Here is a 17,394-nt window from a genome sequence, read left to right on the forward strand (position 1 = left end):
TCTTCTCCACACCCTAAGCACAGATAAATCACCCTTTGCTTTTCCGCCCCGGCTTATTTCCAGCAGTATCCTGTCCTGGCCAGGCTGCTGGGCACATGGTCCCCCTGCAGATCATGCTGCACCAGCCTGAGATGGGACACGGTGGGTCCCAAACTGAGGTGAGCCTGGAGACGTAGCCCTGGTCCCCCCAGGCAATCCAGCAGTGAGTAATCTCCGAGCAGCTGCGGTTTACGTGCCTGCACGCCGGGAGCCAGCCTCCCTGCCCAGGCACCGCCTGCACCCTCCGGACCCGACACATCCAGTCACCACGCTGGCACGTCCTGCTGCTCCTCACATTCCTCTCCTGCTGTAACATTTTGGGAGCAAACCACCCCTGGGCGACACAGGGCTTCAGGACGGGCTGCTTGGGATTTACAGCTATCAAGAAACCTACTGATTTAAACCTTTTCATGGAGAGCTTTACCCCTCATTTTTAAACCTCAGCCTTGAACCAGAACTGACCTGAAAAACCCCAGATGAAAAACTCTTTATTTGTAATGACTAAAGCCCCTGTAAAAACAGCCTCTCCTCGGTGAGTGTTTGCTTACAGCAAGGTGGGTCTGGAGCCCATCCCGGAGGGAGGGAGCACAGGGTGCAGAGGGTGCACTGAAGTTGCACATCAGGGCCGACCCGCTTCCGTGCTGGCAGCGGCCGCGGCCACTGCCGCCGCCTTACCCTGCCCGCTCCCGCGGCTCCCAAACCCGCGCTTTGCTCCTTGCTTCACAAACCCCTCGCCACCGCATGTGCCAAAGGCAAAGCCCTTGTGCTAAAAGCAGACCCAACAAAACCACTCACAGCTGGGAGGGCTGCAGGGGGCAGGACACCCTGAGCAGCCCTTCGCGTCTGCCTGGCAGCCTGCCCACCGGCACCTCCTGCAGACCGGGGACCCACGCTCACACACCTCAGAAGAGGGATGAGCAGTTGCTTAACTGGGGACAAATCCAACCCAGATGTGTCCCCAGCCTGGAGAGGAGAGGTGGTCCCGCCATGAGTCCCATGTGCAACGTAACAGGTGGCATTCAGGAGCACCTGCTCATCTCTCCTCCCCTGTTCCCCCTCTATCCCACAGCAAATCCATCCCTGCAAAAGGCTCGGCTGCGTTAATGAGGCCGTTTCATTAGCCAGCCAGGGGCCTGGGTTGGACTCAGGGGCCACCCCAGCACTGCACAGGCCTCCTGGTTAGTCCTGCCAGGTTGTGAGCTGGTGTCCACAGCATCGCCCTGAGTCGCAAGAGGCAGGAGGGACCTGCCTGGGCTGGCGCGTGGGTCTCTGGTGACACACAGCATCCTTCCTGCAGCATGGGCCTCCTCAGCCCAGCTGAGATGGCTCCTGCTTCCCAGCCGCCATGCAGGGAGGGCTCTGCTGATAGCAGAAACACGGGGGACACCCACAGCAGGGGTTTGGGCTGCTCGCGCCAGCACTTGACCTCCAAAGAGGCAACACAGCTCCATCTCACCAGGCTTTCCCCTCCAGCCCCAAGCAGGGAAGAGGCACGGCCACCCCAGCACAGAGCAGCCTCGCCGGCAGGAGTGGCTCTGCCCTGCCCAGAGCCCAGGGAAAAAGGATTGGGACAGAGATGAGGCAGAACAAAACTTGGAGGAATTAGAGGAATAATCATGGAGCTCCTCAGCTTTAACAGCAAACCAGAATTAGTTACTTGCTTATGGGAATTTTTTTGGCTCTGCTCCCTTTTCTCTACTTCTCACTTTTTTCCTATCAAGTGTCTAAACTAAAATATTACCAGCTCTCATGGAAAAAAATTACTTTAAATAATTTTATTTTACCACCCAGAAAGAAGGGGAGAGGGTGGATGAAAGGTTCACAGAAAATACTTTTTTCTTTCAATATTTTTGTTTTCCATTAAAAAAAAATCTTCTTTCCTCAAAATCAGTTTCACAGGAATCTTTCAACTAGTCCTAATCAATAGGGTTGGGGGGGTTATTGTTATTATCTTGGCAGAAGCTCTTATTTAAAAGCATAATTAAATATGTGTACAAAGATGCTGTGTCTTGCCAAATCCTTGCTGTCCCATAGTTGCTCCTCTCCCTCTGCCTTGGCCAGGGGGATCACCAGTGCCTTGACCGGTGCATGTGGGACAGCCCAGCCCACCAGCATGTACCTGTCCTCCATCTCCTCTGCTGCTTGACACCGTGGGGCAGCCAGCTCCCACACAGCTAGGCCTGCGGACCAGCTGAGACCATTCAGCACCTTGAGGATCATAGAATCATAGAATCATTGAGGTTGGAAAAGACCTCTAAGATCATCGAGTCCAACCGTCAACCCAACACCACCATGCCCACTAAACCATGTCCCTAAGCGCCTCATCTACACGTCTTTTAAATACCTCCAGGGATGGTGACTCAACCACTTCCCTGGGCAGCCTCTTCCAATGTTTAACCACTCTTTCAGTAAAGAAATTTTTCCTCGTGTCCAATCTAAACCTCCCCTGGCGCAACTTGAGGCCATTTCCTCTCGTCCTATCGCTTGTTACTTGGGAGAAGAGACCGACCCCCACCTCGCTACAACCTCCTTTCAGGGAGTTGTAGAGAGCGATGAGGTCTCCCCTCAGCCTCCTCTTCTCCAGGCTAAACAACCCCAGTTCCCTCAGCCGCTCCTCATCAGACTTGTTCTCCAGACCCTTCACCAGCCTCGTTGCCCTTCTCTGGACACACTCTAACACCTCAATGTCCTTCTTGTAGTGAGGGGCCCAAAACTGAACACAGTACTTGAGGTGCGGCCTCACCAGTGCCGAGTACAGGGGCACGATCACTCCCCTCCTCCTGCTGGCCACACTATTTCTGATACAGGCCAGGATGCCATTGGCCTTCTTGGCCGCCTGGGCACACTGCCAGCTCATGTTCAGCTGGCTGTCGACCAACACCCCCAGGTCCTTTTCTGACAGGCAGCTTTCCAGCCACTCTTCCCCAAGCCTGTAGCGCTGCATGGGGTTGTTGTGGCCGAAGTGCAGGACCCGGCACTTGGCCTTGTTGAACCTCATACAGTTGGCCTTGGCTCATCGATCCAGCCTGTCCAGGTCCCTCTGCAGAGCCTTCCTACCCTCGAGCAGATCAACACTCCTGCCCAACTTGGTGTTGTCTGCAAACTTACTGAGGGTGCACTCGATCCCCTCATCCAGATCATCGATAAAGATATTAAACAAGACCGGAGAAAGACAGTCCTTGGCCAAAGCGCCACACTGGATGCCCCAGAGGGAGCAGGTGGGGGGCAAGGAAAGGACACCCCTGCTCACAGCCCTGGGGATGCGGAGAAATTTCCTCATCCCGTGGCCCCCAGCTGCCCTGAACCCCTCCCCAGCAGGGTCGGGGGCCGCTGACCATTTCTCTGCTGGTTATTAGATTGTTCACGGCTCTCAGGTTTGTTTGAATAAGCCCTTTTGTTCGCCAGCGCTTTCCCACGTCCCTTCGTTCGCTAGGCAGTCGCGTGTCCCGAGTCAAAGAGGAGCCCTGGCCACCAATCCCCAAAGAAAGTTTTCTTCAGAGCAAGACATCTGCGTTGGAGGGAACCTGCCAACATCTGCCACACTTTCCCCCTTTTCAAGAGCCTTTCTTTCCCTCTTAAAGAGTGCAGGAACAGATGTTAAAAGTTGTTTTCTTTCTCCAGGGTGTGAAATGTAGACAAATAGCAAAAAAAAAAACCAACCCTCCAAGCAGCGCTGACCCCTTTCTCTTTCCTTTTTTTTTTTTTTTGGAAAGCCCAGGAAAAAAGGGAGGCTTTGTTTATGAAGGAGAATCCCCTTTTCAGTGAAACCTGGCAGTGGGCAATGCAAAAGGAACGCGGGAATTTGCAGAAAGCTGCCTTTAATGCTCATTTGCATTGGCCTGTTGGGTCCCTACAATCCCCGGCACAGATGTCAGCCTTCCCCCAAAGGCAGGGCAGCTCTCCTGCCCGCACTCCCCCCGCCTCCAAAATAAAGGCCTTTGCCCTGACTGAGAGGTGTAAAATAACTGTTTACAGCAAAAGCTGCTCTTCTTTTTCACTGCAGTGCTGTCTTACAAATGAACCTTGAAATGAGCTCACCCGGAGCAGATGCCAGCGGGCGAGCCAAGGCTCTTCCCCCACCGAGGCTGGGGGCTCAGCTGCCCTATGTGGGCTGGGCACGGACTGTGGCTGGGCACTGGGGGCCACCGTGCTGTTCTTGGCCCCCCATCACACCTGGCTGTCCCCAGCACCCACCACCTCACCACCAGCATCCCCCTGCCTGCTTGCTTCATGGAAGCCACTTTGCCAGGGAAGCCTGTGTGTGAGCCTCTCGCAGAGCATCCCCCTTGCCTGGGAGATCGGCGGCACCTTGCAGGGCGAGGAAAGCGGGAGGGAGGGTAAGGCAGAAGCAGCAAGTCCAGGCCAAGGAGGAAAGGGAGGGCGAGGGAGGAGGTGCCAACACCACAGAGACCAGAGAGACCTTTCCTGGTGGCGCTGGGGCGACCCTGGACCACTGACACAGGGGGCACACACAGCAGCCCAGAGCCATGCCCAGCCAGGGGGGGATGCCAATGGGCACGGGACATGTTTTTCAGCGCTTTTAGGCAATTCTGCATTTGCTGACACCTCTGCAATGCTCAGCTGGGCCAGCAGCCTAGATGGTCTCAGGCTTCCCCCTGCTGCCCTGACTGCCTCGGGAAGGTGCTTCTTTCTGCACAAGGTGTTGGTGGAGGGGTGTTGGGGAGGGGTGTTGGGGGGGGGGGGAGGAACTTCTCCTCTTTCCCACCCACCAGCCAAGCCAAACCCAGCTAGAAGCTGCGTGCCCAGGTGATGGGCAGGCACTTCCAGCCTTGAGCACCCTAGCAAACTGCCCAAAGCCAGGGGTGCACCTGCTTTGCACCCCACCCACCCATGTGCAAGGCAGAGCCCTACCCCAACCCACCCGCTGCCTCTTCCATGCCGAGCTGCTGGAGTCGTGTGGTGATACAGATGCCTCAGCTACGCCTTTTATAAATACCAGCAATGCTCCACTTCCCCGGGTGGGCTGGAAAAAGCTTGAAAAACCGATGGAGTCTTCACTTGTGAGCAGCCAGGGCTGGCTGATGTGAGGGGCTCCTGGACGGGGTGGTGGGACCTCCTTTCACTGTCTGTGCAGGGGAGGCACCTGACATAAGGAGCCCATCACTTTACCTGGCACAAAGGACAAGTTATTAACCTTCCCCTCCCAAACCCTCCTCTCCCACTGCAACAACCACACTGGCCTGTCTCAGGCTCTCCCCTGTGAGCCCTTGCCAAGTAGGGTGCTTATAAAACTAGATAACTGCACCCCAGCTCTGCATTTGACTGACAAACCACCTCTGCCTGTGAGATACCATGTCTGGGGACACGTTTTCATGATGAGCCCAGGGAGCAGGGCGTACAGACATGCTGCAAGTACGTTTGCATTTACACTCAGGCAAACACACACCCACACAGCGTTTAAGCAAGGGACGCGATGTCCTCGCTTTTATCGCTGGGGTACATCCCCACCCACAGCTGGAGGTGGGGAGAGAGGGCTCTGCAGCCGCGGCGCTACGCCGGGTGCTGGGAAATCCCACCAGTGGGTTGGGATGGCTCGCGGTGCTTCTGAACCGCTGCAGCCACTTCCTCTCCATTTCAATAAGGTGACACATTCGACACCAACCCAAAGGGCTTCACCTTTGGGGTGAAGTCACCTGTGGGACTCAACAGGACACTGCAAAATCCTGCTCATTAGCAAAGCGGCCGTCAGAAAGCAAAAGCACAGTCACGAAAAAAAGCCTTCATACTCTCCCCCAGACCAGGCAGAAATGAGGAAGCATAAAAGTGCATTCTCATCCTGTGCCAAGTCTCCTCCAAAGGCCTGTCTGCTTCTGCACTAGCATTTCAGAGGGCCAAACCGAAAAACACCCTTCCCCCCCAAAGCCACCCAAGACTCCTTGCAGCAAGGGGGAAAAAATCAAAGAAAAAAAAATCCCACAGAACTAACTCACCTCTAGGCTCATTTGCATCTGCAATGGCCTGTAAGTTTAATATTAAATTCTACACAGCAGCCAAAAATTAGAAGAGTTACATATTTCCTACATCCAGCTGTGTGCAACGGAGAATTTGGGTTCCCAAGAGGTAAATAAAGTTCCTGTGTTTTCCCTAGAGGATTTCTGTGATGGAAACAACCTTCCTACGGGCGTCTGCTGTCAACAGTTTTTAATCATTCATCATTACCTTGTAATAGTAATTCCTGGGAGCAGGAACTCCTAGCTCAAGTACTCTATTATTAAATTAAGAGGCTGCTTCAAAGACGTGAAATGGCTGGGGCTCAGGTTAGCAGGTAAAAAGAGGCATCGCTTCAAGGAGGTAGAAGGGAAAAAGATGGGTAGAAGGCATTTTCCCAGGTGTAACTCAACCGCTTCTCGGTTATTGTTTCCCTCTCTGGGAATCTGTGCAAATTGAGCGAGATGCTGTGCAAGCTGCTCAGAGCGCGCCCATTTTCCTTCCCTTCTTCCCCAACAAAAGAGCCCTCCAAAGCCCGGCGTCAGAGGCTGGACATCTGTCGCCGTTTGGGGGGGCCGGCGTGGTCATTGAAAAGAAGCAGTGACCTGTCAGCTTTGATTGATGGCCACAAACCTCCGGGCTGGACCTCTCGTGTGGGAAAAGAAGTCCCGCCAAGGAAAGTCTCCTTTCACATGCTAATTCTGGGTTATAAATACAGCAGAGGAGCAGCAGAGCGGCAAAGAGCCTGTTGGGAAAGGGAGCGACCCACTGCCCGAGTGCCTCCTTCCCGTCCCGTCCTCCTGGCACCCAGGGCGGGCAGGCTGGATTACAATGACCGCTGCAGCCACCACCGGCGGCACCCACAAGCTCACCAGCACCAAGGAAGAGAGGAAGGTAGGTCCCCTCCGCACTGCTGCAACAGCAGCCCCACATGTGGATGCCAGCACCGGGCACATGAATGACGAGTGCTGGGGCTACAGGCACTGAGAAACGGGACACTTTTTTGCCTTTTATTATAAAGATGCTTTCTCTGAATTTAACCCATGTGGGTGTTTTTTATGCTTCCTTTTGCCGCCTTAGAAAGGTTTCTCTCTCTTTGCTCCATTTGGGTAAACTCTGCTTAAAATGAGTGGAAGTGGGAGAACTGAGACCTGATACTGTCTAAGGGACAGGCCATGACCAGAGCTGGAGATGGCGCACTCTCCATCTGTATCTTGTCCCTGCCGAGCATTGCAACACCCCACGCTGGCTTCACGCAGGGGATGGGGCTCTCTGCCCTCACTGAACTGCAGCAGGGAGAGGAAGAAAAAACATCAACTGCAATTTTTCCTCCTCCTTTTCTTTTCCCTGCCAGTTAAGGAAACCCCTCATTGAGCGGAAGCGAAGGGAAAGGATTAATAACTGCTTGGACCAGCTGAAGGAGACTGTTGTGGGCGCATTTCATCTAGATGTAAGTGCTCATTTTTATGCTGCTTTTTGTCCTTTTGCTGGTGGGGGATTGGTTTGGGGGCGTCTCTCTCTTTTGAGAAACTCAGCATGGTACAAACCCTTCATTGCCTCTAACTGCTGCACTCTTTCCTTATCAGCAGTCTAAACTGGAAAAAGCAGACATCCTTGAGATGACGGTGAAGCACCTCCAGAACATCCAGAGCAGCAAGCTGATGGGTGAGTGCCCGGTCCCCCACCCTGCGAGTGTGGGCAGCGCCGGGGCAGGAGGGTGCCAGCAGGTTTAATCTGCTGACAGCTTGGGAAAAGCATCTTTCAAACCCGTTGAGGCCCGGGCTGCTGCTCGGGTTTGGCTTTCTCCACTAGATGGGGAGATGGAGCTGGGCACTGGTTAACCCACAGAAGGCTTTTTTTTCCTTCGTGAGCCACTTTCTGCTTTTTAGTCTAGTTTTGCCCTTGGCGGTGGGCAGCAGGACGCGGGGGCTGCCTGTCAGGGCGGCTCGCACCGTGCATCACCTTCCCCCTGTGCCCTGCAAACGATTCACCTTATAGTAAAGCCCAGTTGGCTTCAGCAACGAGCCCCCCAGGAGCCTGTGCACACGGGAAACCTGGTGAATGCTTTTAAGCAGGAACACACTGGGCAGCTTTTACCTGCTCACCAACTCCCCTTTGTCTCCTCTCCAACACAGCCGACTCCAAAGTGGGTCTGGAAGCCCAGCAGAGGTACAGCACCGGGTACATTCAGTGCATGCACGAGGTGCACAACCTCCTCCTCACCTGCGAGTGGATGGACAAGACCCTCGGGGCGCGCCTGCTAAACCACCTGCTGAAATCCTTACCCAGGTCTGGCGAAGACACCTGCAAAGCAGCATTAAGGCCTTCGAGCCCATCTCAGCAGCCTCTCTTGACGGCAAAAAGCCCCCTGAGCCCTAAGGGGAGCACTCGGGGCACAAACCCATCACAGGAGCGCTTCTACCCCGTGGAGAACAAGCAGGCTTCGAAAAATTCCTTCCAGCTGCCATTGCTGTCGGTTTTCAGCCAGGTTGATGCCGCACCTCCCAGACAGGTCCTGCAGCCAAATTTTTCCCATAACAACCCTAGAATGGGGTCATTAGATATGTGGAGACCATGGTAAAGTGTGTTTTAAAATGTTTATCCTAACCTTAGACACTCTTACATATGTATCTTATAGATATGTTTCTTTAAAACACTTGTGGAGCAAGTCTGTTCCTGTAGGTGTACTAAAGACCAGGGTACTTCAAGCAGAAGTAAACCTATGTGTAGCCTGCATTGTAGAAGGCTGCTGTTATTTTTTATTTATTTAATACATCTAAATTATTGTATAGAATCCTCTCAAGCTCTTTAGTGTATATTAATTATATAGCTTTCCTGGTTTACATTCTTAAAATAATTAATTTCCTATTAATAAAAATACAAGACAACAAGCAATGACCCTCTCTGGCATCAAGCTTACCTCTCAGATCTCACATAAGTCACTGAGATCACTTTGTTGGATAAAGGGGTAAACAGCTGATCTCTTCTGCTTTTTATTTTTATTATTATCCCTGTGCAGCTGTAGGAGATTCCAGTTCTGATTCCTGTAAAAATGCTGCAGTGATTAGAAAAAAAGAGGGAAAGGGAAAGACTTGGTTTGGACGTTTTAGGCTGTTTAGAAATGCTGTCTGGATCGCTCATTCTGGCTGTGCTGTTCCCAGCCACCTGGACATCCTGACATTACTGTTAAACTAGTGAGCTACATGTATATATATATGTATGTTACATATAGTTATATTTAGGAATTATTCTTTTGTTTCCGTAACTAAAAGTTCTAAATAAACTTTTGGAAGATAACGACTGATATTTCTCCCAGCCTTGTCCTGTCTGCTCTGAATAAACAGTACTTGGGGATCTGCTTTTGTGTTCTTTCACAAACGTTTTTTCCTGAATGCAGTTGAAAGAGATGGTTTGGTTTTTGCCCCCGATGCTTTGTAGAAAAGCAGTGTGCACCACACGCGCGCGTGCACACACACACACACAGAGAATCACCTGGATCACAGTAACACTTAAGAGGTTATGAAAGAAATCAGGAGTTGGGTTTATCAGCCTGGATCAATGCTTTAGCTTTTGCTTATAAGGGAATCGCAGAGATAATCTAAAGGGCAGAAGGTAAAATTCCCTGCAAATTGGACCAAGGAGACTGGGACAAATCTGCTCGGTTTGTTGGCAACATTTGGTCCCAGTTTTTCATCTCAAAGGCAGTTAAAAGTTCCTCACAGTTAAAATAAAAGAGCAAGGAACTCTTAAACAAACACCATGCATACTAATTAATGGACTCAGTTCAGAGGGGCTCATTATGCAGCGAGATCTATTTGATGATGTGCCGAAGCAGTGAAAACCATCACCTTTGGGTTTAGCATCTTTTTCTATGAAGCTCTCCCTTTTATCCAGCCCTCTTGAAAAGGCATTAGGAGTGGTGGCATAAGGGTGGTAGGAGAAACAACTGGGCTACACATGGCTGTGTGGAGGCCCCGCGGGTTTCTTCAGCCATGGAGTCAGAAGGCAGGTAAAGACACAGAATTGTACAGATCTTACCGCAACCTCAGTTTCCACCCTCTGCCTGAAAATTAGGACTTCCCCCTTTACTGATGGGAACCTCCAGAGTGAACACCAATACAGAAAATACATCCAAATCATCCCACCACAAAAATCCAGATAAGGGTGGGAGCTGGGGCCAGCCTGAGCAAACAGCCGCAGCAAAGCACACAGAATACTCATGGGCAGGGAAAACATTCAGGCAAAGCAAACCGCAAAATCCTGGAAGAGGAAAGACATTAAAGACCTCCCCAGTTTATTATCATGCATATTGCTGAGTTTAGATAAAGCCCCCATGCCACACAAGCCCGCATGGCTGCACCCACCAGAGGAACCTCCATTGCCCACCGCTGGGGTCTGCACACCAGTGGGGCAGATAAGAGGAGCAGATAGGGCCTGAAGTTTTCATTTACTTCTAGATGGTGTCAGTAATACATCTCATGGCACTTGTGGCCACCTTATTGTTATGCTGGGAGAGGCTGTGATGAAAATATTTTACTATGGTTTGACAGCATCAACTTAAAAATATACTTTCCCCCTAAAAGCTGTAAAACCCCAGTGACTATAATTATCGGCTATGGTTACCGTGCTGAAAAGAGATCAGTGGGAAATATGTATTTCTCACCATCTCTGCTTGTTTACTTTGCGCATTTGAAAATACTTTGTGGTTAGTGAGTTTTATTATTTCCTGTTTCTAATCAGTAAGGCTTTTTCTGTTGTGGGTGTGGAGGGAAGGGTCACATAGCAGCTGGCGAGAGAGTTTTAAAAATAGAAAAGTGAGGCTGCAATACTTGGCCAACAATCTCCAGGAACAGTTTTAGTACAAGACACTCATTTTTCATTGCCTTCATTTCAAACCGATGGTGACCTTTTATGTGATCTCCCTGTCACGTACCCAACTAATGCTGCGGGAATGGGTTGCAAGTCACCAGTTTTCAGTAAAGAAAACATTTCTTCAGAAAGGCAGAAGATTACTCATAGCACTTCATATACACAAATTTCAGCTATTACATGTGTTTGACAAAGGAACTTCGTATTTACTTCAAACCCATCCGGTTTTACCAAAACCAGAACTGTACAAGAGCAATAATACTTTGCCCTTCAATATAGCCACCACTCTACTGACAACCAAAAAACGCATTGCCAGCTACTACCATCTTCCCCCCAGGAAAAAGGAGGCATAGAGAAGCTCTCCCAGCCAGCAGGCTAATGCAGAGCAGATAGCACTGTCTTCATAAGTCGGTGTTTGAAGCTGCACCATCACACACGCTCTGGACACAGTAGCAGGATCCGTACAGATGCTATTTTCACATCTGCAGCAGGCGCCGGCAGTTGTGTCTCTTGGCTGCCGGCTGTGCCACAGCGCAGCCCAGGGCTCGGTCCCCCAGCACCGAGATGAGGCACCTTCAAGACTGCACCACCGTTCCCACCTGGGACTGCATGCCCAAGGCACTAGGGGTTTGGAAGCGCAGACGGCGGGGATGCTGCACACCCAGGTCTTCACCTCATATGCAGACTGGAAACAGCCAAGACAAGCACCCAGACCAGATTCCTCAGTATGGGCATGGCCAGACAGACCTGTTTGCTAGAAGTGGTCACAAGATGCATCACATCTCACCCAGCACACGCAGGACTGGGACAGCCTGGTGCAGATCTGGGCTTTGTTTGTCTCGAACTGCCAAAGTGCTGTTTGAGACACATATTTGTGAACGGAGCATTAAAAAGCAGAGGCTGGTTGCTATGTACACGGGGATGTAAGGAAGGCTGGACCCGAGGCTCAGGTCCCCCACGTGCCTTTAACACGAAGAAATTACAGATTTCTATAACAACGTAAGCCCAGGTGGACAAAATACCCACGTGCATAGCAGCTCCCTTTATATAAACTGCACACCCAGACCAGCTCTCATGGAAACCAACAGGAAAACTCCCACTTATTTCTCAGAAAAGGGGACCAAATCCTTTCCCATTAGGAAAGTACAAAGGCTCATGAGTATGTAAGAGAACTTATGGCCCTGCCATGCTGTCTTCTCCCAGACACACACAACCCTTGGGGCCTCTGAGCATCCCTGCCTTTTCCCTTACTACTCCTCCCACCCGGAGGGCACTGGAACAACCTCTTTCTGACCCACACAGTTCCAGTCACCCACAGCAACCAGGCCAAAATGCTTTAGGGATTTAGGAGTCATGCTGAGCCCCTGCAGATCATTAGCTGAGAGGGCTGAGCACACTGCTTAAAAAGGGAACGCGAGCCAAATTTTCAGCTGACCACTTCGTTGAGTGCTTACTTTGGCAAAGAGGAGACTCCGGGCTGCTGGCGTGACCTCTCCAGGAGCTGTGGAGGGGCTCCTAATCCTCCGCACTCACAAGCAAGCGACCTTGCAAAACCCCATGCAAAACCAATTCTGGGGCAGAATGTTTTCAAACTGATTTGAACCACACTGCTGTGGCTGCGAGTGCTTGTAGCTCACTAGCAAAGTGCTCCTCTTGGGACAGAAGTGAAAACAAACCCACTGACAGCAGAACACCAAAGACTTCACTTTCCCTTTATATATGCCATTTTCTCACAGCTTCCAGTGTATACATTCCTGTCTTAACAGGGACACACTCATATTTCATCTCATGAGAACTAATGTTGTGTTGAGAACCTAACCCAAAGTCTGTCACATTCTTCATAGCTTTCACATACTCATGAATAACACAGCAGAAGCTGAAGCCAGCCCTGGATCTGATCTGCACTGCTGAGATGTTTCATTTATAAATCGCAGCCCTGGTGAGAATGTGGCTTGCTGCCTAGGGCATCACTGCAGACCTACCAGAGCCTGGGAACTCGCTCTGCTTCTGAGACTCTCCTATGCTCCCTGCATTAGGTGTCACAAATCCTATTGCATATTTATATATAAAAAGCATGTTAGAGCATTTTCATCAAGTTTTCTATGGCTAACACCACCAAGCAAATGGACTTCTTCAATCAATCCCACATCTGCTGCCACAGAGAGAGCTGGTCCTCTAGAAACAGCTCAAAAGGGGCTTTTCTTTGGGGCTGGAGGACTGTCCCTTCTGCTCTGCCAAACAGCAAACGCCCTCGAGGAGAGCTGGGAACAATGCCTCCTCTTCAGGGTCTCCTTCCTGAGGAGGCCAGGGGAAACGGCAGAGCAGAAGCTTCATGGCTGTGGGAAAGCCGCTCAGCAGGGAATGGCTTTGCTGGGGTAAGAGGAAGGATGGAGAAACCACTGCCAAGCTATCCCTTCCTTCACTAGGAGCTTCCTAAAATCCTTCTCTTTCTCCATCTGCCCCTCCCCAGCACGCCTCGTCCTTGAGTGTACCCACACAACAGAAGTCTGCTGTAGGATGACTTTTCACTCAAATTGGCATAACGATACAACCTTGTTTTATACCCACAGCCCTGAAACTTTCTCTACACAACAGGCCTAGAGAGTTCAGCTGTAAATTTGCTTGCAGAGAGGAGAAACCCAGTGGCCAGTCTTGCTACCCCATCAGAAATGCTGTCCTGTGCTGTAAAGAGCCGGTTTACTGCCTTTCATAGCCACCTAATGAAGCGCTTGCCTCTTCACTTTTATCCTCTATTGATACAGACATTTACGGCAGCTCTTGCACGCTCCTGGCACACCCTGTGCATTTAAAAGCACAGGACTTAGTCAGCTGTATGAAAGAAGGCTTTACATAAACCACACAGGCATTTCCACAGTCCTGGCGTGGCGTCCGCTTCACCCTCCTGCACAGGCTCTGTCGGGACCCCGCTCGCTCTCACAGCCCGGCCACCAGCAGCTGGGCTTTGCACAGCACCCTAATAGGATTATCCAGGGACCTGGTCAGCACCCGAGGAGCCATCTGTCACAGCCCCGGCATCACTGACCCCCAAGACAGCACACTGCAGCTCCCCTACCTTTAGCCAAGATGTTGGTGTTTTCCAAAGCCCTAGTGCTCACCAGGAGATGCATTCCCATAGGGAGGTGGAGTTCATAACATTCTGGGCCATGAGCATAATTTTTGGTGGCTGCCGAAGAGAATGGAGCAAACTCTGCTGGAAGCACCTTTCTGCCCCTGTACATCCCTCACCCTTCGCTCCAGGCTGCTCCAGTAAAAATGTTTTTCAGTTGAAAAACTGTCAAGCCAGAAGCAAGCCCTACAAAACTACAAGGTTAGGAAAAACCCCAGAGTGGCTCTGGAGGGCCACTCCTTTTTGTCTCAGCCAGCCAGTGGATGGCGTATAGATCATGCCAGGGAGCAGGTAACCTTCTGCAACACAAGCCACATGCAAAACTGAGCTTAGCAAACAGCTTAGCTTTCCCCCAGCAACCTCTCCACATGGTCACACCATCTCCCACTGCTCAAGCTGTTTCTTTCTACCTCCTATGGACTGAGAAGGGAGAAAGAGAGAAATAAGCATTTCCACACAGTTCAGAAGAGCTGATGTTAGGCAGGACGGTGAAGTGAGCCAGGAGAGCCATGGCTGAGCGCCTCAGGACAGAGGAGCTCCCACAGCAAGGGCAGAGCATCACTGTGCAGGAGCTGGGACTTTCCTGGGTCCCTCTGGGGCTGTAGGAAGAACCACTCAGGAGCAACCACATAACCTCAAACCTCTCTGCTCCCTACCCTAGTTAGCCTACATGAGTATTAAAGTACAAAGCCAAGCATATCTTCCCACTGGAGAGGCTGTGGGAATAAGTAATCTGCATGGGATAGCAATCACATCACCTCACGCACTCCTGAAAAGTGCTGAGATATTATTTTGATACGTGTGATAGAAGAACCATCCAGACCATTGAACACAATGAAAGCAATACCTGGACAGACAGGTTCTCCAAACCAGACACGTTGCTGTCAAAATCATCTGGAGAAAAGGAGACTAATGCCTCCCAGTGTTTTCCATAGTTTGACACTGCACACATGAGCACACACCTATTAGAAGACCTCTGCGGCAGTCCGAGGCTTTGTCCTTCCTTCGTCCATAAGAACCCATGATCAGAGAGCGCTTTCCAACACAGACCCGAGACACGAGAGGTAAGCCCTAAGTCTACCAGTATAGCTTATCTCACCCACGGCTTTGGACTTGGTGTCGATTGCTCTGTGGTTTTTCAGAGCAGTCGCAGTTACAGCAGCCTAGTGTGGGGCAGCAGCTAAGCATGGCCCCACAAGACAACTGATCTTGTTCTAAGCCCAACTCTCACCTCCACTTGCTCTGCACCCGAATTTTTCCAGTCTCCTTTCCTGGGGGTGATGATTGTATTCATCTGGGAGATCTCTAGATGAAAAGCACTAGCAAGATGCCAGGGATTGTGCAGATTAAAGAGATGAGGCAGGACTTGAAAAACACCTCTCCAACCGTCATATGAATCACTTCTCCACTGTGTTCCCAACTCCAGCACTCACCTCTTCAAAGTCCCTCCATACAAACATACCCTTGCTACCACTGGAGCCTTCCCTATAGCGTGGGCAGCATATGGCCCAGCTTTCCCGCTGCTCTCAGCCTTGCCTGATCTACACTCCCCACCAGACTTGCATCACCTAACTGCCCTCCTACCATTCTGCCCTTGTGTTGGCAATGGTACGGTCAACCCAGGTCTTGCTACCTGATCAAAACTGCCCAGCTCAAATGATGCACATCAGTCCTGTCTGAAGACACCCCGCCGGTTGAAGTGCACATCCCCCGCCAGATCAGACAATGCTTGTCCTCCTGCAGCTGATATAAAGGCAACATGAAAGCATGAAGCTGTGTTTGGGACGATTAATTTGTGGCTGGCAGATGCCTTGTTTTTGCAGAGTGACCCTCTGTTTCTTTCACGAGGAATTTTTTCCAGCCCTGGCCCCTTATCAACAGGCTGAGAGGCGATGCCCGTATCAGAGTAGCAGGTTCTGCTCAGCATCTCTTCCCCTTCCTGCTGGAAGTGGTGCCTGGTCACTCCAGGCACTAGTGATTCATTCAGGAAGCGTGTGAGTTCAGGTGATTCCTGCAGCTGGGCAAGAAGGAGCGGGAAAGCCTTGGCATTAAGCCTGAAAAGAGACGTTGTCTGTTCCAGCTGTTCCTCTGACAGCTGCAGGGAAACTGGCACTGCTCTGAGCACTGCATCAGCTGGTTATGGTGCCATACCCAGGCTGGTGGTAGCTGAAGGACAGAGCCCAAAGGCAGTGAGCTTGGAGGTGCTCCCAGGGGTACTCCCTGGCACAGCATAGCTCCTGGTCAGGTTGCTCAGCCCAGCTTTGGCGCAGCCTGGCAGCTGAGCACATCAGCCAGCAGTACTGCTGGCATTGAGGCAGGCTGGCACACCTCACTTCTCAACAAAATGCTTCCAACAAACAAGCCCACCCTGATCTTCTCCAGTGGAGGTGCTTTTACAACAGGAGAGGGTGGCAGGGGCCTTCCCGAGGGATCCCAGGATGGCTGCAGTTACTTTCCAGACCACAGCAACCCCAGGGAAACCCCAGCATCTGTCCTGATGGAGGTCTCAGCAGACAGAGGTGGAGGAAGAAAACCATTTTGGCCATTCCCTGAAACACGTAATGTGTAAAACAGCAGCCTATGTTCTTCCTGATGGCCCATGTTGACCTTACTGCAAAGGGGGAATACTTAGCCCTCGACCCGTCAGAATGGAGCCTGCAAACACTTCAGCGCAGGCCATACTGCAGTTGTAGGTGTGGGACACAAGCGTGATGACCTATGGTCCCTGGAGAGCTAAACTTCAACACCCACTTGAGGCCGCTACTCACCAAGGGCTCAAGGTCACATAAGCTCAAGGGCAGTGTCTACATCAGCAAATAATTGTGTGTGATAGAGGAGATCAGTTGGCTGAAGCAGTTGGTTTTGGGGCTCTTACATCTATCATGTATGCTGCTCAAGGATGTTACTTCCAGCTAGACTTAAGTCACCTGGACCAAACCCCCAGACATGCATGTGGTTCACAGCTGCCCAGAGGACCAGCTGCTGCTTCCAACCACCATGTCCTCCTCCACAGTCAGAGTACACCTGGTGCAAGCTCAGAGCAGAACTTCTGATCTAGTTTCCACCAAAATGAACCCAGTTTGTGTGCACAAAAACTGTGCCACCAACCAATACGGTGTGCAAAGAGTGAGGACAATTAGGAAATTTGCTTCAAAACCACACAACTGCTCCAAAATGAAATGCCAGTAGATTTGGAGCCTATGATCTCTCAACTCCCACTGGTTTTGGAGGGAAATATGGCTACTCCAGATGAAGCCTAAAGTGTTTCTATAAACTTTGGGTTTCACAGCTTTAATCCTAGCCCCTCGGGGGGGATTTTACACACCTTTCACCTTTCATCCAGCTGTCTCTGTCGATATCCAGCTCCTGGCATGCAGATCAGAGAGGCCTCGCCCAGCGTGCAGACAGCT

General features: G+C 51.2%; 1 protein-coding gene across 1 annotated transcript; it reads left to right on the forward strand.

Moving 5' to 3' along the window:
• Window positions 1-6,790: 6,790 nt before the first annotated feature.
• LOC143161531 (transcription factor HES-4-A-like) lies at window positions 6,791-8,569 on the forward strand. Its single transcript, XM_076340615.1, has 4 exons — window positions 6,791-6,882; window positions 7,343-7,438; window positions 7,575-7,653; window positions 8,124-8,569. Exons 1-4 carry the CDS (start codon window positions 6,820-6,822, stop codon window positions 8,567-8,569), a joined length of 684 nt encoding a protein of 227 aa, XP_076196730.1. The 5' UTR covers window positions 6,791-6,819.
• The last annotated feature ends 8,825 nt before the right edge of the window (window positions 8,570-17,394 follow it).

This window comes from Aptenodytes patagonicus, chromosome 6, assembly GCF_965638725.1.
Source record: "Aptenodytes patagonicus chromosome 6, bAptPat1.pri.cur, whole genome shotgun sequence".
In the NCBI taxonomy this organism is placed as follows: Eukaryota; Metazoa; Chordata; class Aves; order Sphenisciformes; family Spheniscidae; genus Aptenodytes; species Aptenodytes patagonicus.